Source organism: Macrotis lagotis, chromosome 1 (genome assembly GCF_037893015.1).
Source record: "Macrotis lagotis isolate mMagLag1 chromosome 1, bilby.v1.9.chrom.fasta, whole genome shotgun sequence".
Taxonomy (NCBI): Eukaryota; Metazoa; Chordata; class Mammalia; order Peramelemorphia; family Peramelidae; genus Macrotis; species Macrotis lagotis.
In genome coordinates this window covers 303,586,550-303,613,884 of record NC_133658.1, presented here as the reverse complement: position 1 = coordinate 303,613,884, position 27,335 = coordinate 303,586,550, and the positions used below count along the sequence as shown (strand labels likewise).

Below are 27,335 nucleotides of genomic sequence, written 5' to 3'. Positions count from 1 at the left end.
ACTTTCTTGGAAAAAATATATTCCTATTCTTTTGACTAGCAGGAAAAGTTTGGCTAATACCTTTAATATTCTTAATTTACTGTGAAAATGTTATAACTTTGTAATAGTCTAATGTTTTTGTATCTTAATAATTTTATTTTATAGGGCATACTGGAGCAAGATGCTTTCCACAGGTCACTTTTAGCCTGTTGTCTTGAGGTCATCACTTTCTCTTACAAGCCTCCAGGGAATTTTCCTTTTATTGCAGAGATCTTTGATGTACCACTTTATCATTTTTATAAGGTATTTTTAAAACTCAACACTTGTATTTAATGGACTTAAAAAGGAAGCAGCCCAATTTGTCTTATCTTCCTATTAAGTTATTTTTTGTTATTCACTTGTTTTCAGTCATGTTGACTCTTCATGACTCCATTTGAGGTTTTCTTGGAAATAAATACTGGAATGGTTTGCTCTTTCCTTTTCCAGGCAATTTACAGATTAGGAACTGAGGCAAATAAGGTCAATTGACTTGCCTTGGGTCATATAGCCAGTACATGTCTGAGATCAGATTTAAACTCAAGAAGATGTGAGACCTGACTCAGGTCTGGTATTCTTTCCATGGTGCCAATTAGCTAACTACCAAGTCATCTAGTTGAATATTAATATTTCAGTATATATTTCTCCTTTTATTAGGTACTTAATGATTTCTAGATCTCCATCTAGCAGAAAAGAAATAAAATATTTATGACTGAATTTCCTTTACAGTTTTTCAACTAGGAAAATGTTAAGGAATCAATTATAATTTAGTTACACTTTTCTTCACCCAAATAAAAACTTTGAACTCATAAACACATTGTACAAAGAGGATAAAAGGAATAAACAAACCTGTGGTAGTCTCTTATGTCAGGGCGGCCTTCCATTTTATTTTGTGAAAAATTGAGTATAAGAAATATAAGTGTCTTTCAGAACAAAAAGCAAAAGTTTTCTTGGACACTATGACACCAAATAACTATAGATGAAATTATGTTAGTTTTTCTTTCATGATTTTGATGAACTGTACCAACAGATTTTTGTTAGAGCATGGATATAAAACAAGTTTTGGTCACTATTATTACAAAGCTGAAATGAAGCAGGGTTTTGTTTCTTTATGATAGGTAATAGAGGTGTTCATTAGAGCAGAAGATGGTCTCTGCAGAGAAGTGGTGAAGCACCTCAATCATATTGAAGAACAGATCCTAGACCACATGGCCTGGAAGCCAGAGTCCCCACTTTGGGACAGAATAAGAGATAATGAAAACAAAGTTCCTACCTGCGAAGAGGTTTGAAAATTTTATTGTGGCATTTTTTTAAAGAAAAGCTATAATGATAAAATCACAGTCCCATTTTTCAGGACATGATGATGTTTGTCCTTCATTCTCAAAGAAAACTTTGACACCAGGGATGTGATGCCATGACAAGGAAATGAATTGCATTTGGATTAGCTATATTTGTTTTATTTATTTATTTAAGGCGATAGGGTTAAGTGACACAGCTGGGCAATTATGTTTTATTTTTGTTTTTATTTTTATTTTTATTGAATTTTATAATTTCCCTCAATCTTGTTTCCCTTCCCTCACCCCTCATAGTCTTTACATTGTTTCCATGCTATACATTGATCAAAATTGAATGTGTTGAGAAAGAAATACATCCTAAAGGAAAAAATAAAATATAAAGAGATAGTAAAATTACATAATAAGATAACTTTTTTTAAAAAAATTAAAGGTAATAGTCTTTGTTCTTTGTTTAAACTCCACAATTCTTTCTCTGGATACAGATGGTATTCTCCATCGCAGATACCCCAAAATTGTCTCTGATTGTTGCACTGATGAAATGAGCAAATCCATTAAGACTGATCATCAACCCCATGTTGCTGTTAGGGTGTCCAATCTTCTGGTTCTGCTCATCTTGCTCAGCATCAGTTCATGCAAATCCTTCCCAGCTAGGCAATTACTAAGTGTCTGAGGCTGGATTTAAACTCGGGTCCTCCTGACTCCAGGGCCAGTGCCCTATCCTCTGCATCACCTAGCTGCCCCAAATGAATTGCATTTGAGTGAGGGAGTGCTGTACTAAGTCATCAAGATGACTTGAGATAGCTCTGGATGAGAGGCAATCAGGGTTAAGTGATTTGAAGGTCACACAGCTAGTAATTGTCAAGTGTCTGAGGCTGGATTTGAACTCATGTCTTCCTGACTCCAGGGCTTGTGCTTTATACCTAGTTGTCCTTTAAGGAAGTAAAAAAATTTCCAACTTCCTCATTGATTAGTCTATTGACAAGTCTCTTTTAAAATGGATTTATGAGTGTCTTAAGTTTAGAGAATGTCCTGTTGCATATATGCTAAAACACAAGTCGCTGAACATTGTCAAGTGTGAATTTAAATTTTAGTACTAATTTAAGGTAAGATAAGGTTGTAAGGGAAATGTTTTCCCAACAAACATTATTTGCATATAATTTTACCATTATATCTAAATATAGAGTATTCATACTTTCTGAAGAGCTGTAAGTATTTTTGTTCAGTTCTTAAAATCTTTGGGGAAAATATACTTAAACTCACCTTGTTGACTTTCCCTTGTACTGATCAGAGTCTGAACCTAAGGCTGGAAGGTATTTAAGGTACTAGAAGGTATTCAGCAATGGGATTATAAAAGGCAACTGAAAAAGCATCTAAATCATCAACTTGTTTTTCTTCTAATTGCATTTGTGCATCCTATGTAAATCATTTTGTTTAGGTTATGCCACCTCAGAACCTGGAACGGGCAGATCGAATCAGTGTGACTGGCTCCCCTTTGACTCCAAGAAGGGTTAATGAAGTTCGTGCTGAAAGCGGAGGATTGGGAAGAAGTAAGTTAAAGCTAACAAAGCTCAAAATTGAGACATAATAGCTTTCAAGTGTAGACATTAGAACTTCATGTGTACCTGTAGGCCAGATTTGAGGAGAAAATAAGACAAAGCCTGAAAGCATGAAAAAATGCTCATACACTTGTGATTTGGATTCTGTCCATGGAGATGTGAATTATTGTGTGTGACTTAAAAATAACTGCAGTGGAAGAAAAAGATAGAACAGTGAAGTTGCAATGTGTATGTTTCAATAAGGCAATATGAGATCTTTCTGACCTCTTATTAGAGACAAATTATACATCATCATTGCAACTATTATCTGAAGGCATTGAAATGCATATCCTAGGCTGCCATTAGAGGGAAATTTGTTGTGATAAATTATTAAGTGTCTGAGGCTGGATTTGAACTCAGGTATTCCTAACTCCAGGGCCAGTACTCTATCCACTACGCCACCTAGCTGACCATATTAGTTTGTTTTATGTCCTATTCCAGGATTTATTGTGACTTGACCAGCTCTGGTTCTAGGAAGAATTTTACTTTTTTATCAAGTGCTCCTCTATGTAAAACCCTGATCAACTCTGTAGAACAGGGATAGATAGGGTTTTCATTTTTTTGCATTCTGTTTTACTATCTGTAGATAGTAAACAGGAAGTCTTTATTGATAATCATTGCTTTAAGTTGTAATAATCTTTTGAGAGCCAATTCTTACGTTCCTTCTGCTGGACTTACATATAACAATTCCTAAATGGATGTACAATAAGGATGTACAATTTGTTTTTTCTTCCCAAAGTTGCTGTTCTGCACTGACCTAGTGAACCAAGTTTATGTTGAAGTGTGAAGGGATTGAATTCTGATCTTTCAGCTTTGGGTCCAGTTGTAACTTCATAATCGTGTTCTCTAGTTTAGTGGGATATTGATAAAAATCAGTAATAGGGTGAAGCCTAGCTCCTGTTGATAGCCTTTCTTATATTCTCTTAATAGTTCCTAAAAGAAATTCCTATTCAGATAACCATTTAAGTTGGGGAAAGTTTATTTTTGGAAATTTTGGACATTTGTGTAGAATGCCAGAAATGTTTAGAGTTTGCCAGTCAAATTTTTCTGAGTTTAGATGGAGGAGATACTGATTTCTGACAGAGTTCAATGAGAAATGTAATTGAGTTGTGAACTTTTATGTGTTTGGATGAAACAAAAATTCAAATAACTGAAAAGTCTGATTTCCACATTGAACTGTAACTACATCAATGTCATGGCTTTCCCCTAAGTACTAATTTAGAGGGGGTTGACAGTACTTGTAGAATCACAGAATTTTATAGTTGGAAGTGACCTCAGTCCTGACAGAGAATCTCCTCTAAACATCCCTGACATGTAGTCTTGAGCATCTGCTTGGAGACCTCCAAGAAGGACATATCTACTGCCTCCTAAATCATCTCATTGTTCCACATTTGGAGAAATCAAATGCTCTATCATCAAACCTCAGTTTATCTCTTTGCATTTCTTTTTTTTTTTCTTTTTGATTTTTGCAAGGTAAATGGGGTTGAGTGGCTTGCCCAAGGTCACATAGTTAGGTAATTATTAAGTGTCTGAGGCTGGATTTGAACTCAGGAACTCCTGACTCCAGGGCTGGTGCTCTATCCACTGCGCCACCTAGCCGCCCATCTTTGTATTTCTTTACCTCCTATTTTTCCTAGTTCTTTTAGAGCCGGGTAGATTAAGTTTAATCTTTCTTCCTTAGCTCATATAGAAAGAGAAGAAATAAAGTAGGAGGCTGCTCTACTAGCCCTTCCAAGTAAGACATCCCTGCTAGCTCACTCACCCCCTACAACTGAATTTGTTTGGAATACATTTCATGCTGCTTGCCCTGGAGTCAAAAATGGCTAATTATGGTTTAGTTTCCATATTGTTTTGCTTTCATCAGATGTCCCTTTAAAAAGCACAATTTATCTTGTGCTTCAGTGTTCAGTGTGCATTGATCAGTGTTCATTAACTGTCTCCAGCAGTGAAATGGTTTTTAAAAATGTGTTATTTTGCCCTCAGGTCTGACGACTTCTCCTACTACATTATATGACAGATACAGTTCCCCAACAACCAGCACTACCCGGAGGAGGCTTTTTGTGGAGAATGATGGTCCCTCTGATGGTGGTGCACCTGTGCGAGTTTCCCCACAATCCCTTGTCAATCCAGTGCCATTGCAAAACGTAACAGCGGAGTCTGTGTCTGTCACTCCAGTTCCTGGACAGACATTGGTCACCATGGCAACTGCCACCGTAACAGCCAACAATGGGCAAACCGTGACAATCCCAGTACAAGGTTAGATGGTGGGGAGTGCATGCTAAGCTACTTCTTTTGTCAAGTTAGCGATCCAAGGGCTGGAGTGAGAAAGAAGTTTACATTGAAATTCCCTATCTGGATACTTTTCAGGTTTTTATTTTCTTCATATTTCTTTGTAACAAACTTTAGGTATTGCCAATGAAAATGGAGGGATAACATTCTTCCCAGTCCAGGTCAGTGTTGGCAGTCAGACTCAAGCTATGACTGGCTCAATTCAGCCCCTCAGTGCACAAGCCCTGACTGGGACCTTGAGCTCTCAGCAGGTGACTGGAACAGCCTTGCAGGTCCCAGGTCAGGTGCCCAACCAACAGATTTCCTCCACTGGACAACAGCAGAGACAGAACCAACCTTTAACAAGTATCCGAGCCAGGAAAACAAGCTCTTTATCCCTTTTCTTTCGAAAGGTACTTTTTTTTTAAAGTTACCCTAGCTTTGTACTAATGTGGGAATTTTTAGAAACACAAGTTACAAAGTAATTAAATTAAAATTGCTTTGCCTTTTCTATAGGTTTACCATTTAGCAAGTGTTCGTCTCCGGGATCTCTGTGCTAAGCTAGATATTTCTGATGATTTAAGGAAAAAAATCTGGACTTGCTTTGAATTCTCTGTGGTGCAGTGTCCTGAACTTATGATGGATAGACATCTAGACCAGCTATTAATGTGTGCTATTTATGTGATGGCAAAGGTAATAATCATTGTGAGATAAAAAAGAATTTGATTACTGAAAAGGACCTGGACAGAGTTGTTAACTTCTGTTATCATTTTTAGGTCTCTAAAGAAGACAAATCCTTCCAGAACATAATGCGTTGTTATAGAACACAACCCCAGGCTCGGAGCCAGGTAAGCATATTTGTCATTTTGGTTAGGGTTATAGAAAACTTAGTTTTTATTAGACATAAAAAATTAGGCTAAAAATCAATCAATTAAACTATAACTAAAACTCATTAAAAAAATTCCTCAGAAGAATAATTGGGAACTTTATTCCATGTAAAGCAATGACTCTTTTGTGTGGCAGTTTTCGGGAGGCAGCATATTAAATAGATGTTGGTTGTCTCTGTAACTTTACCATGAATTAGGAAATGAATCTCTGTTAATGGACTCTTCTCTAATTAGATGTAAAAAAAAATATACAAAAATTAACTATGGTCACAAACACTGAGCAAATCAATGGATTTTTCTTTTCTCAAAAGGATAAATATGTAAATTTGAAAATTGAGAGATTCAGGTTAGTATGAACTACTGTAATCACCCTGGGAAAGAGGTATTGCATTTGTTATAGAATACCCTTATCATAATTCATTGAGTCTCTCCATAGGTATATAGAAGCGTCTTAATAAAGAGGAGGAGGAGAAGAAATTCTGGTAGCAGTGATAGTAGAAGTCACCAGAATTCCCCTACAGAAGTAAATAAAGACAGAAGTAAGTAGCACCTTTAATGAATATAAAAATTAGTAATTTCTTTTCTTGATCAGTGATTTGGTAACATTCCTTTAGTAAAAAAAGAAAATTATATGTTTTAAATGCATGAAAAATACTCCTACCAAGTTCTAGATGTTCAAAGATGATGATTGACAGGATTTTTTTTCTGATCACTGGTTTTATGGCAAGGAGTAGCCTGGAAAGAATGCTGGAAATATTAGGTAATCCAATCTGCCTATGACTTGAGCTCCTAGAAATACAGATACTTATCTTGTGAGGGGAGGGTGAATGAGGACAGCACTTTCTAACTGAACATTTAAAACTCGTTCTTGATACATTATTTGCCGCAAGTGGCTCAACAGTTTGCTCCCTGGAGATTAAAAGTCATAAAAAATGAAAAAAATATTTGGAATGATAAGGCATTATTTACAGCTCTGATCTAATACAAATAACAAATGCTCCTTCATGCCAGGGGATCAGAGGATATAAACAAAAGTCTAACTTGCCTTTTAATGCAAATGTACTTTTCTAACATCTCTTGTGATTACCAGATTGGTTTAGCAAGATGTTATATAATATGTTATATAATACCTTTTTATTAACTATCTCTTCTAGCAAGCAGAGACTCCAGCCCAGTTATGAGATCTAGTAGTACTTTACCAGTTCCACAGCCCAACAGTGCCCCTCCAACTCCTACTCGTCTCACTGGTGCCAATAGTGACATTGAAGAGGAAGAGAGGGGAGATCTCATTCAGTTTTACAACAACATTTATGTAGAACAAATTCAAACATTTGCCCGGAAATACTCTCAGGCAAACACGGTAATTTAATTATTATTATATTCACTAATTTTCAGCCAGGAGTTATTTTCTGTGAGTTTTCTCATATAATTTGAAAAATTAAGAGGAGGATTTATCAAAAGGTAATGCAGTGTGGCAGCTGGTGGTACAGTGAATTAGAGTACCAGCCCTGGGGTCAGGTGGACCTGAGTTCAAATGTGGTCTCACACACTTGACACTTATTAGCTGTGTGACCTTGGACAAGTCACTTAACCCCACTGCCCCACAGAAAAAAGTAATGCAGGCAAGTTTGACACAAATAGTACTTTAGTCCTCTTGTTTCGGTTATGGCAAAGTACTCTAGAAATGTTCAAGTGGTGCCCAGCCCAGCCCAGCCCATGGTCTGCAACAGCACAGAATGTTTCATAAGCACCTACTGTGTGGTAGGCATTTTGCTCTGCACTGCTTCTGAGTTCAGTCTACTCAGGGAGACAACTGTAGACAACTATATGAGGTGTATGTAATGTGGAGAAGATCAAGAGCACTGTGAAAAGGCAAATTATGAAAGCCTTCCTAGAGAGGCTGAGATTTTCACTGGGACTTGAAAAAAACCATGGAAGCCAAGAGATGATGAGGGGGAGCATTCCAAACATATGAGCCTGCAAGGAAAATGCATGAAGTCATTAGGTGGAGGGATGCTGATGACACTGGGTCATAGAGTACTTGGGTAAGGATGGAGAAAGGTGAACAGACAGAAGGAGAAGAGGAGTTTATAAGGTATAAGAAGATTGGAAAGATGAGGGGCAAGCCAGATACCAAAGGATTATAAATGCCAGATGATTTGATATTTGGCCCTAGAGGTATTAGGAAATCACTGGAGGGTATTTATTGAGTAGGGTAGTGACATGGTAAGAACTTGCATTTTCAGAAAGATCACTTTGATAGCTGACTGGAGGATAGCCTGGAGTAGGGAGAGATTTATGGCAGGGAGAGCAACTAGTAGGCTATTGTAGTAATTCAGTGATTAGGTGATGAAGGCCTACACCAGGGTGGTGGCCATGTCAGAGTTAAAAATGGGGTATATATCGAGATGTTATAAGGATAGAATTGACAGGATTTGGCAACATTTGTTGGGGGCTGGGGGGTGAGTTGAGAATAACAATCTAGTTTTTTAGACTGGAAAGATAGTAGTATCTTCAACAATATAGGGAAATTAGGAAGAAGAGGGATAGGAGGGAAGGAAATAACAAGTTTAGTTTTAGACATAATCAGTATCTAAGATGAATATGTGATATCCAGTTCAAGATGTCCAAAAGACAAGTTGCAGATGTGAGGCTGGAGGTCAGCAGAGAAGTTAGGGCTAGATAAGTAAATGAAAATAATCGGAGATGATCACTAAATCCATAAGAGCTGATGAGAACAACACGAGATAAAATTGAAGGTAGAGAGAAGAAAATCTAAAACTGAGCCTTAAGTGGAATCTAACACTCGATGATTAGGGAACATGACCTGGATAAAGGATCCAATAGAAGAGATGAAGGAATGGTCAGACAGGAGAACCAGGAGAAAGCTGTCATGGAAACCTAGAGAGGAGAGTATCAAGAGTGATCCATAATGTTGAAAGTCATAGAGAGGTCAGGAAGGACAAGAACTGAGAAAAGCCCAGTAGATTTGGCATTTAAGATATTAATAACTTTGGAGAGTGTTGAATACTGAATTTAGAAGCCTGACTGCAGAGAGTGAAAGGAAAGAAAGTAGACGACTTCTTAAGGAGTTTAGCCACAAACGGGAAGATATAATTAGGGAGGAATTATAGTTGTCAAGATGGATGGCTCAGGTGGGGACTTTTGAGGATTGGGAGGGGTGGGCACATTTGTAGTTGGTAGGAAAATATCCTGGAGAAAGGGAGAGATTGAAGGTTAAGTGAGAGTGGAAATGACAGGCAGTAATCTGCTAGAGAAGATGGGATGGCATGGCATGAGATCATAGGGGTTTGCCTTGGCAAGAAGAAAGGCCACCTCATTAGATGAGACAGGAGTGCTAATGCAGTCTTGTGTCTTTCCCCACACAGAATGTGTTACTTTTATGCCATTTAAAAAAATGAAATAGAATTAGTTTAAATGTTACTACTCATTTGCCTATCTGAGAAAAGGTACTGACAGTTTTTTATAATTTTTTATTTAACAGACTGACATGCCTCCACTTTCTCCCTACCCATTTGTAAGAACAGGCTCCCCTCGCCGAATACAGTTATCCCAGAATCACCCAGTCTACATTTCCCCCCATAAGAATGAAATGATGCTTTCTCCTCGGGAAAAGATTTTCTACTATTTCAGCAGTAGCCCTTCAAAGGTGAGAGCTATTTGAAATCTTAGAATCAATTTGCCCAGTGCTACAAAGGGTAGGTATAGAAAAAATGCTTTGTACAAAACACTTAGAACTAATCACTAATAACAATGGGCAGAATAACAGATACTCAAAAATAAAAGACATCCTTTAAAAATTGTGGTTTTAATGAAGTAATTCAAAATTTGGCAAAGAATTATCACAAAAATCTCAGAGATAAAATGTATCTCAGGAGCTATCTAGTTCAACTCATACCTGATCAAAAATTCCTGAAAAGTGATCATCTAGCTTTTATTTCAGGCAATCCATTTACCCTTTGGATACCTTTAATTTACATAAAGCCAGATCTGCTTGTGCAATTTCCTTCTATTCCACCTTGTTCTGTCCTTTGAAGCCAAACAAAATAAGCTAAAGTCACCTTCTCCATGATAACCCATCTTTAATCTTTTCTTCAGGCTAATATAATCCTCAGTTCTTAAAAAACTGATCTGTAGTTGCCATGATCTGGAGACCCTTCACCATATTGATCAACTTAAAAAAAAGTTTTGAGAACTATTATTTTTCAGTAATTGACTTACTTTGTAATCCTTTGTATTTCATGTTTAAAAACATTTTTCTGAGCTATGTCCATGATTTCACCAGATTTTCAAAGAAGTTATGTCACCTTTTGATGTTTTATGTCTTCTCAGTGTTCTTAAGAAGAAATATTCAGAGCTGAACATAGTCTTTTAAGTGTGCCCTGTTTGGGGCAGAGCACAATGGGACCATCATTTCCCTAGTACAGAACATTGCCTTTTTCAGTACAATCTTGACAGCTTGTTTTCTTGGTTGCCATATCAGATGTGATTCATTGATCTTGAGGTCCACTAGGACACTTGGATCTTTTTCAGATGAATTCCTATAGTTTTACCTTCCCCATTTTGTATTTAAGATATTTTTTGAAACCAAATGTAAGACTTTACCCTGATCCTTCAGACTTTTACAGTATTCCCTTTGTAATAAGCATGCTAGCTTTAATTTTATCTAAATCAATAAAACTTAAAACACAGGGCCAAGTACAGATCCCTGGTCATCAGACCATTTTCCAAGTTGAAATTTGGGGAAATTATTAACTGTTCCACTATCTGGAAAATTGAAATCCCCATCATTTTTATTAGGCTTATGATATGTTTCCCATATCCTTCTGTGATGATACTGTTTGTATTTGTCTCCATTAATGGTCACACAAATTCCTCTGATCCCTGGATTCCTTAGGAAATTTTTCTTAATACTTCACCTCCCCTTCCCCATTCTGTTTTTCATTAAGGCACATCTTATCAGAATCTTATTTTAGTCAAGAGTCTCAACATCCCAAATCTCAGTGATAGTTACAAGGACAAATATGCCTTTTTTAACATTAGAATCTATAGTTCATCTTCTTAACCTGTAATTTGTGCACATTTTTAGTGCTTTAATTTTTACTGGGTACCTTTTCTTGGATTTTTGTGCCATTAATTTTTGGATATGTCTACTGCTGTTCTTTCTTCATTGTGGCTACTCCCTATTCTGTGTACTGATGAATATACATTGATAGTTGTTTGCCTCACCCTCCTTCCTTTTCAGTTAAATACCCTTTTGATTAGATTTTCATGACATTAAATACATTCTCATTAGGCATGTTCAGACTTGGCTCATGTACTTATCATTCTTGTTTGAGGCATCTGCATTTTATTCTCAAATCATAGATACTGTTAACCACTTTCCAAATCTGCTTCTTTTCATTCTCTTGCCTTTTTTGGCGATAGTAGTGACCTTTGTCTCCAAGATCTTCATTTTTGTGCTCAAATATTTCATTTATTTAGTGATACTTTCTGGACTATCTGGTACTACCCATTTGAGCACCCTATACCACCAGAGATGGCATGGTAGTCATCTGATTTTATAAGTTCAAAAATCTGTCCCATTTTGCTAATGTACCTTAGGAAAATAGCACATATTTCTATGGTGTTATCAGGTTGACAAATTAGGTACTTCTGTATTCTCAGCAGAGTCACCAGACCAACTGCTACCAGTCTTCCAACCCTCATGGACTCCTTTTCCTGATATGCAGCTACTTCTTCCCTCTTTTGTGGAAGCCCCCCCCCCCAATTTTAGGTGCTCAGTATAATCATCTTTCACCTTCTGATCAGGATTCTTTTTAGACTCTTTAATTGCACACTAGATTTTATTCAATAATATTCATTCTTCTGGATGATCCAGAGAGGAGTTCCTTGACATATACATAGCTGAGAATTTCATCCTGTTCTCTCTACTTGATGGAAATAAATTCCTTAATCTTTATTTTTCATGCTAGTAGGTCCCCTATTTAACTACTGTGGCAAATTCTAGAGTTCTCACCGTGCTTCACACCTTGACAACCCTATTCGACTTTTTTGTTCTTTAGCTGGAGTCTTTTTCCAATTTCTCAAATGAAAGGATTTAAGGTTCCCCCCTTTTTGTCACCAGTTACTAAACTGGTAAAAAACCAATTAAAAACCAAAATATTTTAGGCTTTGATGGTATTCTCCCTATCCCCCCCCCATCCCACTATGTTTTTTACTATTTGTAAGTGTTTAAAAATTTGTGTGTGGTGGGGATGGTTCAGTATTTTTTTAAATTAAATCTTAGTTACTAGAAATAGTCTGAATTTACAGAGCTATATTATTTTCACCTTAATATATAATCTTTGTTAATGTAGAGGCTGAAAGAGATCAATAGCATGATAAGAACTGGAGAAACACCAACTAAGAAGAGAGGTATTCTTTTAGAAGATGGAAGTGAATCACCAGCTAAAAGAATTTGCCCAGAAAATCATACTGCCTTACTACGACGCCTGCAAGATGTAGCTAATGACAGAGGGACCCATTAAGGTTAGTCCCTTGTATAGAAGCTGTCCTCTCAAAAACTACTGCAGCAGCAGCAGGATTTAAGATATGCCAAAGTATGGGGCTCTCTCCCCTTAACCTAGTCCAGCCAAACCATGAAGTCTTGTTTAAAAAAGTATGAGATTCTTTTCTAGGCAGATTGTAGATCTCTCACACTTCTCAAGTATGGGCTCAGTCCAGCTGCCATACCCAAGAAGCTTTCCTAATGTTATTTCCTCAAGTCTACATAGCCACAGTCCCCAGAAAAAGGCTGCAGCTTCCATTTTGATTCTTTATAAGAGATTTTTTTAGGGAAGCCTTTATCTTCAGAATATTCTTCTTAGGAGAATATTTAATACATTTAATACATTTAGTACATTTAATAATTAGTAGTTACTGCATCAGGGAAGCTACATTTCAAACTTAATTCCTCCCTATTCTACTTCACCCCAAACATGTACATAGTTGAACATTTAACGTAAATTGTTGCATGAATAGAGAAATTTATGCAACTGTAAGGGGAAATTGACAGGAAGGAAAAATACTATTGATAAACTATCAAGATTATTTAATAAATCTCCTATTCCCTTAAGAACTTTGTATGTGGTGGGCTTTTAAAAATTCTTGGGCACTTTGCAGTGTGGACAGTGATTATTTTATGTATCTGTGCAATGTGTGAAAGTGAACCTGTATAAGATGTGGCACTTTAGGGCTTGTAAAAAGCATGATTTTATAACCCAGATGAGTTATTTTTTGCTGTATACTTGCAATGGCACTTTCTACAATGTGAACGTTAAGTACAGGACTTTCTCCAGGATAAACATTAAAAATACTTTTTAATCTGACCTTTTGTATTTATTTTTTAAAAAACAAGCAGTGTTTTAAAACTGTTAAGTTTGACAGTTGTGGGCGCTTGAATTCCTTTAACTTTTTTTGGGTAGGGGAGTTCTAATTTTGTTTGATCTCAGAAATTAGTTTAAAATGTCCAAAATCAAGTTGACCTATGAGGTTAATCAGAAAAATTATGATCTCTTGCCTCTGAAGGTAGCTATCCCTAAAAAAATTTGCAGCTATTAATTTGAAATTTCTAAATAGCTTTGGATATGCTGCCACTATACCTGACACCTTCAGGTGAAAAAAAAAACCTAGATTGAGTTCAGAATTTAGATTTTCACTAGTTCAAACTTTTAGTGCTTATACAAATTAAGGAATATTAAATGCTAACAGAAGTTGAATGATATACCTTTATTAATCATTCCTATTCAGTTTCAAAGTTGAATAATCTATTAGGAAGATATAATTCAGTTGTAAATTGAATTAGTATAAAACAAGTTACTGAGTAACTTCATACTGGTCTGAAATATGGAACTTTAACACTGTTCAAATGGAATAGTGTCTGTAAAAATATTTATAAAATTGTCAAGATGCTTAACTATTGCTACTGTAATTTTGTATGAAAATATTACAAGTGTATTTTTCAATAAAAGCATTTATAAATTTACCTTTGGATTATTCTTAGTTCTGTTGGGAAAAAAGGTAGGACAAACCTTGGATTTAATTTATCCCACATAATACAAATGACAAGAGAAAAAAAAGTAATTTTTTTCAATTTATTTTGTCACTACTGAACACACATTAGTCACACTAGCAGAGCAGGCACCTCAGTGTCAATCATTAAAATACCTTTAAGTCCATCAGGAACCTTTTATTTAAAGGCTCCCCAAAAGATACAACCGTTAAAAAATACAACTGTAGTTACTTTGGGTAAAACAACACACCAAAAAACTATAAATCATAGTGTTCTGATTTCCTTTCATCAGACTAATGTGTGCTTCAGTGACAGTATCAGCTTGTAAATCAGTTAAGACAGTAGGCTAAGACTAGCAGTCTCAGTTTATCTTTCACTTAAAAGTGCTGAGTTACTAAACCAGCTCTATATACAATTCCACATTCTAGCATATTTACAATTGAAACCATTGATTTCAAGACCATTAAATAGTGTTATAAACTCTGTCTGCTATATTAGTTGAAATGAATGCAGCTTACCTTGCCTTCAGCATCAGATTTCCTGCTAATCTTTCAGCCAATTAGGTTTAAAAAAAAAAAAAAAGATTTCTGGGAAGAAAAATAAATTTAAAAGCCCTTCCAAAAATTCCCAACAATTTGGAGTACTCAACTAGATAACCACCCTAAAGAAACTTCTAACAGAAGTATTGCGTTACTTAAAGAGTCTTCCAAAATTCTGTTAGAACCTAGATGTATATGGTAAAACACCAAAAGTCAGTCTGTTCAAGCAGTTTTACTCTTTACAGTCACTGCCATTGGTCAGCTTAACTAGTCCAGAGTCCAGCAGAAAAATTTCTTCTTCCTGCTCTTCTCCCTTCACCAGCAGAAAAGTGCTCGGTGCACCAATGTTCAGAAATCTGTTTTTAAGTTGTTACTGTTTTCTCCTCTTTACTGAAAGGTTGAACTGATCCAGGCTTTACCCATGACAAGCCAGCGACATGGAGGTTTTTATTATGCTGTTCTTCTGGCTTCTTCTAGGCAAAAAAACAAGGCATTAAAGATTACAGAAGAGGCAGGCAGAAACAGAAGCCAACAGTTTTTCATTTTTTCCAAGATAATGTATATGATTTCATTTTCTTTTTTATTTTGTTTTACAATTTTTCCCCTAATCTTGCTTCCCTACCCCCACAGAAGGCAGTCTAATAGTCTTCACATTGTTTTCATGCTATACATAATGATCTCATTTTCTAAAAAAAGTTATTCACATTAAGAAAAATGGAAAATTAAATTCCGAGACCTGAGCTGGTCTCAGTAGTTACAAAGAAGTTAAAAAAGATACTTTTAGGAATTAAATCGTCTACCTACTTTCTGAGTCAGCATCTTCTCTCTAGCATCATCATGTACAGAGGGATTCCATGGAGAAAAACTTTGGAAGAGAAGATTCAAGGACTTTAAAAACATGCATAGCTTCTGAATTCTTTAAGCTTACTAAATCTGCTAGAATATCCACGTTATCAAATATTATTTTAAAAACCAGTATTCTGTCCCTCCCTTAAGAATATAAAATTTCTTTTAGACTTATTTACAGTGCCCTTTACACATCTAAAGCTATTAGCTAAGGAACATAAAGATGTGCAATGATTTGTTTAGCATAATAGAACACCAAAGTGTTTGTCACTGACTAGTTCTATAACGAGTCAATGTTAGCTTTCCTAGGCATGTTTTCTCATCTGTAAAATGAGGGGAGACCAAATGATATCTTTAATTATTGCCTGGCTCTTTATATGAAATTGTTGTAAGAGCAAAAAATAAAAAATTGCACACATTATTTATAATTGTTGTTGAAACTATGTGGAAACTATCCCCCCCCAACACTGCACTGATATGGAGCTGACCTTGGATTCTAGAATGCTACTGGTAGCATATTCCAACAATCTGGAAAGACTACAAATAGAGGTCCAATATCTGGGGTTAGAAAGGCCTAACCATTATTAGGTAATAAACAATGGCAAGAAAAATTCATGAAACTGTCTACTATTCTGGCATGAATACAAACATGAATGAAGTAATATTTTATTGTTTTGCAAGACAATGGGGTTAAGTGGCTTGCCCAAGGTCACAAAGCTAGATATTTTATTAAGTGTCTGAGGCTGGATTTGAACCTGGGTGCTCCTGATTCCAGAGCTGGTGCTCTATCCACTGCGCCACCTAACTGTCCCTGAAATCATATTTTAAAGGTAAGATCTGAGACTATAGAAGAAATGATCTGCCTAAGACTTCAGAATTTAAACTATCTCTTCTCATAATCTCTAACTCTAACTCTGACTAGATTAGTAACTGAATGCCTATAAATACACAGGAGACCATAGATAATTAACCCTTTGATGCTAGGGTTTTTTTTTTTTGGGGGGGGGGGTTAGGTTTTTGCAAGGCAAATGGGGTTAAAGTGGCTTGCCCAAGGCAGCACAGCTAGGTAATTAAGTGCCTGAGGCTGGATTTGAACTCCGGTACTCCTGACTCCAGGGCTGGTGCTCTATCCACTGCACCACTTTTTTAAACAAAATACATGACAATATATGGTTTTCCATAAAAGGGGGTGGGGATGGGAGGAGGAACCAGGGATTAAATATCTGCTAAGCCAAGGATAAAATAATAAAGGAACAAATAAAGTACAGTATAGTATAGATGCTTTTTAAAGTAGTGGAGGAAGGAAACAAAAAGAAAAGAGAATTAGCATTTCTATGGTCCTACCACATACCAATTAATTTTGTTTCTCATAACTTTACAAACATTATCTCTCCTGATCCTCAACAATCCCAGAGAATATTTTCCTCATATATTTTACAAATGAGGAAACTGAGACAAACAGGTTAAATGTATTTGCCTAGGATCCCACACCTAATACATGCATGAAATTGGATTTGAACTCAAATCTTCCTGACTCAGCATATCTATCTATTATGTTAAGACCACATGAGAATAACATGACAATGTAATAATATAAATAGCATCATATACTAACCTAATTGCATAGGGATCTTCTATTTTAGGCTGATCAAACAAATGAGTGGTGCATAGTTGGACACTGTCAACCACTTTACTTTTAAAAAGTTGGACATCTTTTTCATACCTACATTTAGGGGTGAAAATTATATTGAGTTAAAAATTCTAACATTCAAATTCATTATACAACATCAAAATAGTTACATACAATACTGCAGCCTCAGGGTTCAAAGGGGTAGTTGTATCAATCTTGTAGAAAATTCGTCGTGCATACATCAGTACTTGCCAAATGTGATTATGATTCCTCCTAAAAGAGGAATGGAAAGTTACTACCAGGGCTTCTTCATGCAATATTCTATCGTTAGGAAATAAAATACTAACCTCCATTTTGCAAATGCTCTTTTCACATCCAATTCACCTGAGATAGGATCAACTAGTGGGTGGAAGACGGGGATATCAAACACCAAGCGCTAGATTTAGAGAAAAAAGCCAATTTAGAGAAATATCACAAATTAGAACAATAATATTAGACCAGGAAGATTAAAAAACAATGAGAACAAAAATATTATGTTAAACTTGATGGAGGATCTGAAATGTGAATATACCATAATTATTACTTCTAATATTTTCCTTTTAAGCTGTGAAGATCAAGAAGTTTAAGAAAAAGGAAAGCCATTTTAGTGGTACACACAATAATTCCCATCATATAGTAAACGTCTGACGATAATCTCAAAGTAAGAAGATGCAAAGCTGAGTTCAAAGAACCTCAGAACTCGAAGTGACCTCAAAGCTTTTCAAGCCCAACTCATAACCTAAATAATAATCTTTTCTACAATATCTGCCATAAGTAATATCAAGTGAGGAATAAGGTGGCAGGTTCTTTCCATTATTTTTGGACAAATCTAATTTTAAGGATATTTCCTTATATCATGCATAAGTCAATCAACAAATGTCACACTGAGATAAAATTAATATAAATATTTTTTTAGAGAAAACTGAAGCATTAAGTACTAAGTCAGAAAATAAAATAATTAGCCTTCAGAGTAAGGCTACAAAGTAGCAAGCAACATGGATTGGTAGAAACTAAGCTTCGCGTTACTTACTGGACAATCACCATCTGGGTAGTTATCTGGGATATAAACTGTAAACTTAAATACTCCATCTTGATAAAGTCCATGCCGTATGAATATTACTCCAAACCACACTGTCAAAGAAAAAGATGTCTCAAGTTTTTTATTAAAAAAAAAAAACCTAATTCTATTGGAAATGAGAAGAATCCATATCTTACTTAATGCAGAACGGTAAGATGGCTGCACATAGACACCAGGCAACTTTTGCTTCACAACCAAGGTGCTGGAACAGAAGCATTAGAAATGTTAATTTATATGATTGTAAACTGCATTTAAAGATGACAGTCTCACACTCAGTTATCAGGTAAGGTAACACACCAGACAACTGCCAACACAGGGCAGCCAGTGCTAATATGATAGTGGTGACTGAAGCCAAACAATACAGAAGACAGGAGAACAAGCTCTCCCGGGTTAGTTAGCTGTGAACATTGCTTTTGCATTAACTACCAGAGTACAAACAGATTTCATTGCCCAACTAACTGATATGCTTCCTAAAGGGGAGAAAGCAACAACATAAATGACCCTCTCTAGGTGATGTTTCTAGCACGAGCTGGAAAATGACTTCAGATTAAGAAACCAGCCTCTCTCCAAAATGCTACAAATTCAGTCCTTTAGTGACTCTGAACATAACTCTCTTGCAAAGAGTGGTGTGAGATAAACACTTGTTGAATAAAAAAAAAATAATTATATATATATATAGTAATTCCAATTAAATTTGCAATAATTACATATATTTAAGTAACTCACTTCATGTCAACATAAAAAGCTACAATATTTACATACAAACATCCCCAAAGTCATGTTTGTTTTTAGAAAGTAAAGAATTATATCTTTGTGTCTCCTTTCTAGCTGACATTTTAAATCTCATCACAGACTCTGAAAATTAGTGTGGTGCATATGACCAGCACTAAAATAAAAGTGAGCTTTTAAATTTTCAAAGTACTTGTTGCAAAGAGGTGCTTTAGGGCATAAGTTACAAAGGACTTCCCAAAATGAGATGTCGAGTCTCATACAACTGAAATCTATGGGCCTTGCTACAAACATAAAAAATCATGCATGAATCTGTAAAATGTTAGCCTTTAAAAAATAACTTTTTGGGGCGGCTAGGTGGCACAGTGGATAGAGCACTGGCCTTGGAGTCAGGAGTACCTGAGTTCAAATCCGACCTCAGACACTTAATAATTACCTAGCCATGAGGCCGTGGGCAAGCCACTTAACCCCATTGCCTTGAAAAATCTAAAAAAAAAAATAAAACAAAAAAAACTTTTTATAAAAGGAAGACATTTGCCTTCAAAAATCTTCAGCTGCCCATATTTAAGGAAAAGAAGTCATGATCTGGTTTACTGTCCCTCACGAATCATTTTTTTTTTCTGCAACTAAGAGTAGGGTTTGTTTCATTCTTTGTATTGTATATATCCTCAGCACCCACAATATGTGGCACATAATGGAAGCTTAAAAAATGCTTTCTGATGATTGAATTAAAACATTGTGTGCATGCAGGAACATGACAGACCCCCTGAGAAGGGTAATGGTATTAAGCTACTAATTTTCTGTGTTTTACTGGGAAATAAAAGTTACTTTTCCCTATTTTACTGCTCCTACTACAAACACACACACACACACACACACAATTTTTTCAATTTCAACCAGCTTATATTTAATAAAGGCTATTTTGCAATAATGTATTTATCTAATAGCTCATTTTCTAAGCATCTTAACAGGACAGTGACTATTCATAGCTGCCCCAAGACTTGCCAGATCAAGTGATTGCTTGTGTTCTAGCACAGAATATAGATGTAATCATAATGGATGGCCTGTTCAACTTGCTGCCTAGCTTCAAGAAACAAGGATCTGATTATAAATCCATATGGACCAAGTCACACCCAACCAAAATTACACTCAAAGTTCAGGCACATTCTATTATATTACTGACAAGTTGTTTTAGTGAATCTTTTGAGAAGACTCCTAAAATGAGGGGTATGAATGAATGAACTCTCATAATCCCCTTAGGATCATAGAGCTAAAGCTGGAAGGGAACTCAAGTTATCTAGTCCTTATTTTTAGAAAAAGAGAAACTAAGACCCCAGAGAAAAATCTCTTCCTATGTTCATACAAGCAGCAAGAAAAATATTTGATTCCTGTGACTACAGGTTCAATACAATTTCCACTGATCCTCTTTATTTCTCCTCTCTTCCAAAGAAAGATACTTCATTAGATTATAGGCTGAAAGAAGACTATTATGTCCTTCACATGAATCTTTGTGAACAGTGAATAACTTGAACCCTGTCTTAAAAATCCAATACAAAGGCATGCTAAAGGCATAATTTCCAGTTAGCAATGAGAGAAAATTCATCTTTTCTTCTAAATCTTATTTCCCAGTTAAATACAGGCTCAATTAGGTACTATTACATTTAATAGTGTCTATGTAGATAACATAACACATCATTAGCTAAAAAGTATATTAACACATCACTGGCAATAAAGTTTCAAGCACACATTCAGACTTCTCAGGAAAAGATGTTTAAAGCTTTATGAGAACTATATTTAGAATTTTTCCCAAAACATTCTTCATTATTTACTTTTGGGCCCCCTTCAGAATTTAATCCAATAGTTTGTGAAGAACATACAATTCGGCAAGAAGGGAATATTCCAAGTAGAATGGTCCATAAGAGGCATGTGTGCCATTTGTTGACTGTGCTGCAGGGGCAGGAGATGTAGGTTTAGTTATCGGCAGAGCATTTTTAGGAATAGAAGGCAGCTGTTTCTTAGGAGCAGTTCGTGGTGGACTAATTTTCAGGTCCCCAGTCACTGTCTTCTCTTCACCATCAGACCGCTATAAGAGACAGTTTTGAGAACATTAGTAGACTGACTTCTCAGATACATAAACTTAGTTCTATGATCTGAAAGTCAGGACTGGGCTCCTACAAAAAAAAAGTCTTACTATAATCAAAATATTTAAGACATCTGTGAGCAAGCAAGTTGTTTATAGTAAAAATGCAAAATTGAAACAATTTGAAATTACATTTGAAAAAAAAAACAACTTTCCTCACCTTCTTCTCCCTCCAGTCTTTAAAAATCACTATACTTGTAAGACTGGCTAAAATTGCAATGACTGATTGTCAAAAATAAAGATGAAAGATGACTTAAAATTACAGGCAACTTCAGTATAAATTATTAAGTTATATTTTCCCATTGTTTTCTTTTAGTAGTTGCAATATGGATATAAGCTATTACTAAATATATATATATATGTATGTATGTATATACCATTTAAAATCCAGAGAACTGCTCCTATACTTAGTTGGTTCTAAAAGGCGAATAAGAAACTTAACACTAGGAATAACTAAAATTAGTTACCACCTGATGATGTTGGGCACTCATGTTAGAGACAAAAAAGTGGAATTAATATCTCACTTGCCTGAGTCTGAATTTGATCCTTTTCCTAATGGATAGGTTTCCACATTTTGAGAATCACCAGGATAACTGTCACCCTTAGTCAAAGACAAAGGCCTAAGTGAGTCATGGAGACTAATCCCAGAGCTTCCTTGGGGTCAAGTACTACCCAAAGACTATACTTTGGACAAAGTTAAAATCTTCATGAGCATTAATGAAGTTCATCCAGTTGAACAAGATATAATGATGGAATTTACTTAACTGGTCTTTCCTCAAGATTCCTTAAATTTGCACTGAAATCCTATACACACACACACACATACAAAAAAACTGCTGCTCAAATATATGCAATGAATGTTTTCCAATTTTGTTGTGAGGTAGCTACTAAGTTGTTATATAAAATCCATGTTTTCATAAGAGATATAAGCTGGATAATATTTTAAAAATCGTGATACCAATATTTTTCTCTGTAAGATACTTTTAATCACCACTTCAAGACACTGATCTTCACAATACTCCGATACAACTTTTCCATACAACTCTTAAATGGGAGGTTTGTGTTTTTGTGATGGTAGATTCCAGTTACAGTTCCATGTGTATATATATATATATATATATATATATATATATATATATATATATATATATGAACAGATTTTCAAAGTAAATTAGTACATTCACCTTGCGTGCAGAACCTGTAGACATGCTCCAGAAAGGGTTCATAACGTGTATTCCAAGCAAAGAAATTAAATCCTCTGTCACCAAACTGTCAAGCCCTCAAGATTCACTTTCCACCTTTTAAAAGGATAAGGAAAAAGACATTGATACAGATGTTAAAGATGTCAGAAACAGTCAAGAAGTTTGAAATTGAGACATGAATACTTAATTCAAATAAAAAAATCGAATTTTTCCTCACTCAAACATTTATCTTTATTAAAAATTCCATTCCTATGCACTGCTGGTCCTATTCATTCATTCTTCAAACCAATTTTCTCTAAGAAGATTGTATCACCATGAATGTAGTGACATAGTGTTCCCACTTCAGTTTTTCTGCTGGACATACAGAAAATATGTACATTTTAGTTCATCTGTTTGTTAGTGATATTGCTATTAAAGCAATTAGTATAACCATGTAATTTAGGCACAAGTTGACTTATTCACTACACTATGCTTACTATTCAAACATTTGTTTAACATAAGCCATCTCATAACTAAATGTTTCCATTCAGAGAAATGTAGTTGGAGGATAATAATAACTACTTACATTTATCTATCAGTTTAAAGTTTTGAAAGTGGTTTTTTCACAGCCACCCCATGAGGGTTAAGTTGTGAAAATATCTTTATTTTACAGATAAATAAACTGAAACTTGAAGAGCACACAACTTATAAAATACAATGGTCAAATCTAAATTCAAGTCTCATCTCCTGGCCAGGTACAGTGATCCTTTGAAATCACCACAAAATCCTTGACCACTCTTAGCTTGTCTAATTCTTCACACTACCTTTTCAACTAGATGACTGCACATCTCCTTAAGATAGGTAAACTCTTCAGACAGTCACTTAATGAAAGTGAAGTAACTAAAAATATTGCATATGAGACCAGTCACAATTAAGATAGAACAATACAAATATCATCTGATTTTGCCAACAAAAGCAGCAGAAGCATTATTCTTTTCCAACCAATGTTCCAAGTAGCTGATAGGAAAACAACATGCTGTCTCAAGGGATATTAAGTCAGCAGGTCATTTACTAAAAATACAAAGAGAAGAGTGAAGTCAAGCTGAATAATTAGAACAGACTACTTCACTTGGTGCTCTTTCCAATCCTGATTAGTGAAGTCTAGGTAGGAATTCACTCAAACTAATTACTGTGCAAAATTCAAAGACACATGGGTAATGTTTTACTAAATCAGTAAGTATTCACACTTTGCATGCCAGCTAAGATATGCACTCAGTAAAAACTGATGTTGTCTCCCCATTTACACCATAGTTTATTGAGTGCAAAAAATCAAAAACTTTCTGTATCCTCCATAGTACCTTAAATATAGCCAACATACAAATATTTGTTGGCAGGCTAAACGACCTCAGCATTTCTTAAGTTATACTGCATAAAATGAGTAATTTGGCACCAACAATCATACACACACACACACAAACACCGTTCTCATCTGTAGAGAACAAACAACCCTTAGCTATGTGGTTTTCTGAGAGGTAACTAAATCCAATAATCAAATCATAGAAGTGTAATAATCCTGGGAGCTAAGATTCATTTCTCCTAACATATTAGGTTATATCCAAAATTAACATAACCTCTTTTCACTCTTTAAAAGTAGATTCATAGGACATAAAAAAGTATGTATACAGATGTGGTCAAAAAGACTGACATATGATCAATGCTCAATAAATATTTTCTAATCATCTAGATACTGTGAGAACTGTGAGCACTGTGAGAACAAAGAAATGGAAAAGGCAGTCCCTGCCCTAGAGAAGCTCAAAAATCTAATGAGTGCTTTGCAAATTATACAAAAAAGAAAGCAGGCATTGTAAAGTAATGAGGATAGTAAGGGGATTATAAATTATGCCACAGTGAACTAAAGATGTTTACCCTGGTAAAAAAAAATGGAAGCAATGGGTAAAGCTCAATGAGAGAAAGGTCAATGAAAGATTAATGTAAGGAAAAACTTAACACTTGTTGTTCAGTACTGGAACAAAGTACTTCAGAAGTAGATTTTCAGTCTCTAAAGTCTTCATATACAAAAATGCAGATATGTGTGAAATTTATTTTATATCCTCCAATCTTACTAATGATGTTAATTGTTTCACTGAGTTCTTTAGTTCACTCTTCAGGATTCTCTAAACCCTATCTGAAAAAAGTGATAGCTTTGTTTAAGATTATTCCTTTTTTTCTGGTCTTATTGCTACAGCTAGCATGATGGTGATAATGGACATGCAGAGGATGAACACTTGGTTAGGGATCCCTAGTGAAGGAACAAATTCCTGTCCAAGTGCAGGTTAAAATGGATCAAGATTCTGAGGCATAAGTAGCACTTAAGCCTGCTTTCCTGAGATTGCTCCTTTATCCAAAGGCCAAAGGGATCTTTCTAAGTCTACTATTGCCTGCCCCACCCAGGCATTCATATGTAATTCATTTCAAACCTGTGTTTTCAGTATGCCTTTGAAAAATATTTAAAGATTCTATAATCATACAAATGGAAAGAATCCTTTAAATCATCAGTAGTTACCCCCCTCATTTTACAGAGGAGGAAACTGATGCTCAGAGAAAGGAACTGACATTTCTTTACTCCCTTTTCCCTTAAGAGCATGGCCTGTATGACTCCTGGCCCACACCTTAGGTACTTAATAAATGTTGCTGAATGTGAACTAAACTGCTTTAAAGTCCTAAATCTAGTCAGTAGCGGCACTGAGACTAGAACCCGGGCATACTGTATCCCAGTACAGTACTCCTATAATATTATACTACAAAGCAAGGAAAACAGCATGTTCATTTTATCTTTTTCTCAATAACAGAAAGTACTATAAGTCAAAAGTTTACTAAACAGTTTACATGGCATCTCATTTGATCTTCACAACAACCCTATACAGTAGGCACTATTTTATTCTCATTTTCAAGTAAGCAAATGGAGGCTGAGGTTAAATGACTCACTGGAGGTCACATAACTATTAATGTCTGAGGCAAGATTCAAATTCCAAGTCTAGCACTTTGTCCAGTAAACCAACTATTTGTCAACAGCAATTAGGAACTAAAGCACCTGGAAAAACTTGAGTCTCATCCTTTGATGAGAGATGCAGCAGGAAGCAACAACTAAATTCAAAAGATCATGAAAAGGGTATCAATCTTTTTTGCATGAAACATTTTAAATGGCTGTGAAAATAAATCTGGTCTTCCTCTATTAAGAGGCTGTATCTTGGCCTGCCTTAGGAGATGACCCTGAAAATGCAAAATAAAAACTGTAACCTTTTGTAGAAATATGCAGTTCCTTGGAACTTGCTACATTTCTCAAAGTAACTTTTTAGAATGATATTTCAGACGCCAATGGGCCTTGTTCTATTTTCCAGTCAAACTGGAATAGTAAATTATTCCTTAATTTGACATGGCATTTTTCACCCTTGTGCATTAGCTGTTCATACACTGTATTGTCTCATTCAGGTCTCTCAGAATCTAAGTGTCACCTCTTCTATGAAGCCTTCTATAATTAAGTCCCTCCTTCCTTAAATGACCTTGAATATCCACATTCTTTTTTTTTTTAAATCGACTCGGCCTGTGACATCATGCTGATTCAACCTGCCTCAGCAGCTCGAGTTACCTGGGCACAGGGAGGTTAGATGACCTAAGCAGCATGTCAGACGCAGGATCTTAACTACTAAACCAGGTTGCCTCTTCAACTTGAGGGCAAGGAATTGTGTCATTAAAAAAACCCCTTTGTAACCCTAAGTTTTGATCAACATTTACTGGAATCGAAATAAATAAACAAACCCCAGCAGGGTGGGCCGGGGGAAACGGCTTTTGCCCACAGGCCAGCCGCCGGTGTTTTCCCTAAGGGCCCCGATGGCAAGGAATCCGGCTCAACCTGTAGGTGCGGCAATCAGAGGATGGCATCCCGTCCTCCCTCTTTACCTCGCCCGGCTTACTGGGCATCTTCTGTAAGCTACCTTCGTCATGTGATCGGGGGGAGGGGAGGCTGCGACTCGTTCACCGAAATCTGGGGGAAACCGAGCCAGATCCCGGGGGGCCCGCACAGGCCCGGCAACGGCGGGGCGGCGCCCCCCGCCGGGAGAAGGCCCCGGGCACTCCCGACCCCCCGGCGGGCGGCAGGGCCCAGGCTCGGGGACCCGCCGCGGCCGGCCTCTCCCCGCCGGGCCCCCGGACTCGCGGGCGCGGGGCGCCCCGGCAGGTGCCTGGGAAGGAGAGGGGGGAGGGGGCGCCGGCAGGTGCCCCGCCCCCGCGTCCCTCCGCGGCCGCCATCCGCGCCGAGGGGGCAGTGCCCGGTACGGCCGGCGGCGGGGGCCCGAGGGGCAGCGGCGCGGCCGGCGGCCGTCGCTGCCGCCGTTCCGCGCCGGGTCGCGCTTACCCGACGGACGGCCCCGGGGGCTGGCCGCGGCCCGGCCTCCAACGCCCTCAGCGCCGCGTCCTCCGCCGCCGAGCGCCGCAGCTGCCCGACACCATCTCCGGCCGCAGCGCTCGGCCCGCCCCCGCCCCCGCCCCCGCCCCCCGCGCCGCCTGTTTTCCTCCCCGCCTCAGGATTTGGCTCCACCCTATTCTGGAAGAAGCCACACACTTCCGCCTAAGCTTCGCTCGGTAAGTGGTTCCCGCACCTGCCCGTCAAGATCGATCTTCCGGGAGCGTTGGGATGGCTGGCCCACCCTCCTGCCAATCAAACCCGCCCCCTTTTCCAAGGGCGGCACCTGGACGCGGGATTACGCAACGGCGTCGGAAGGTGGCGGGGCTGAGAACTGTCACTCACCGAGGGGGGGGCGGGGAAAAGCTCATCCCAGTCTGCGAAAGTGGGAGGGAGGAGGAGGAGGAGGAAAAGAGCAGGAAATGGGTGGCGGAGGTTAATTGGCCCGTGGTTCTGTCAATCCGAGAGGAGCCACGCCCGGAGGTTTATGCCGGCGCCAAGCCCTGGCCAGTCAGGAAGGCGGTGCCCGTTTTCTCACACTGATTTGGGCTGGGCTTGGG

General features: G+C 37.2%; 2 protein-coding genes and 1 long non-coding RNA gene across 9 annotated transcripts in view; 2 read left to right on the top strand and 1 right to left on the bottom strand.

Annotated features, from left to right (window-relative positions):
• RBL2 (RB transcriptional corepressor like 2) overlaps positions 1 to 14,107 on the top strand; it is a 38,522-nt gene extending 24,415 nt beyond the window's left edge. For both annotated transcript variants that reach the window (XM_074211312.1, XM_074211313.1), the window contains exons 12-22: positions 145 to 282; positions 1,134 to 1,298; positions 2,746 to 2,857; positions 4,889 to 5,161; positions 5,312 to 5,586; positions 5,690 to 5,866; positions 5,950 to 6,021; positions 6,497 to 6,599; positions 7,215 to 7,420; positions 9,566 to 9,730; positions 12,441 to 14,107. In XM_074211312.1, the coding sequence (XP_074067413.1) occupies positions 145 to 282; positions 1,134 to 1,298; positions 2,746 to 2,857; positions 4,889 to 5,161; positions 5,312 to 5,586; positions 5,690 to 5,866; positions 5,950 to 6,021; positions 6,497 to 6,599; positions 7,215 to 7,420; positions 9,566 to 9,730; positions 12,441 to 12,611 (1,857 nt within the window). In that variant the 3' untranslated portion in view covers positions 12,612 to 14,107. The remainder of the gene's footprint in view (positions 1 to 144; positions 283 to 1,133; positions 1,299 to 2,745; positions 2,858 to 4,888; positions 5,162 to 5,311; positions 5,587 to 5,689; positions 5,867 to 5,949; positions 6,022 to 6,496; positions 6,600 to 7,214; positions 7,421 to 9,565; positions 9,731 to 12,440) is intronic.
• A 95-nt stretch (positions 14,108 to 14,202) lies between these two features.
• Positions 14,203 to 27,249, bottom strand: AKTIP (AKT interacting protein). 6 transcript variants are annotated; one of them, XM_074211316.1, is made up of 10 exons: positions 27,121 to 27,249; positions 22,320 to 22,433; positions 20,873 to 21,078; positions 18,404 to 18,468; positions 18,219 to 18,319; positions 17,497 to 17,585; positions 17,324 to 17,422; positions 17,135 to 17,242; positions 15,478 to 15,538; positions 14,203 to 15,146 (listed from the first exon to the last, which is right to left on the bottom strand). In XM_074211316.1, the coding sequence occupies exons 2-10, from the start codon at positions 22,359 to 22,361 to the stop codon at positions 15,036 to 15,038; spliced, it is 882 nt and encodes a 293-aa protein (XP_074067417.1). In that variant the 5' UTR covers positions 22,362 to 22,433; positions 27,121 to 27,249; the 3' UTR covers positions 14,203 to 15,035. The 6 variants fall into 6 exon arrangements, with proteins under 6 accessions (XP_074067417.1, XP_074067420.1, XP_074067415.1 ...); XM_074211319.1 differs by lacking the exon at positions 27,121 to 27,249 and adding an exon at positions 26,728 to 26,840 and having other exon boundaries at positions 14,203 to 15,143; XM_074211314.1 differs by lacking the exon at positions 27,121 to 27,249 and adding an exon at positions 26,728 to 26,839.
• The window catches only part of LOC141505468 (uncharacterized), a 28,561-nt gene continuing 27,893 nt past the window's right edge, over positions 26,668 to 27,335 (top strand). Inside the window, exon 1 of the long non-coding RNA XR_012473610.1 lies at positions 26,668 to 26,954. This is a non-coding gene — a long non-coding RNA (uncharacterized LOC141505468). The remainder of the gene's footprint in view (positions 26,955 to 27,335) is intronic.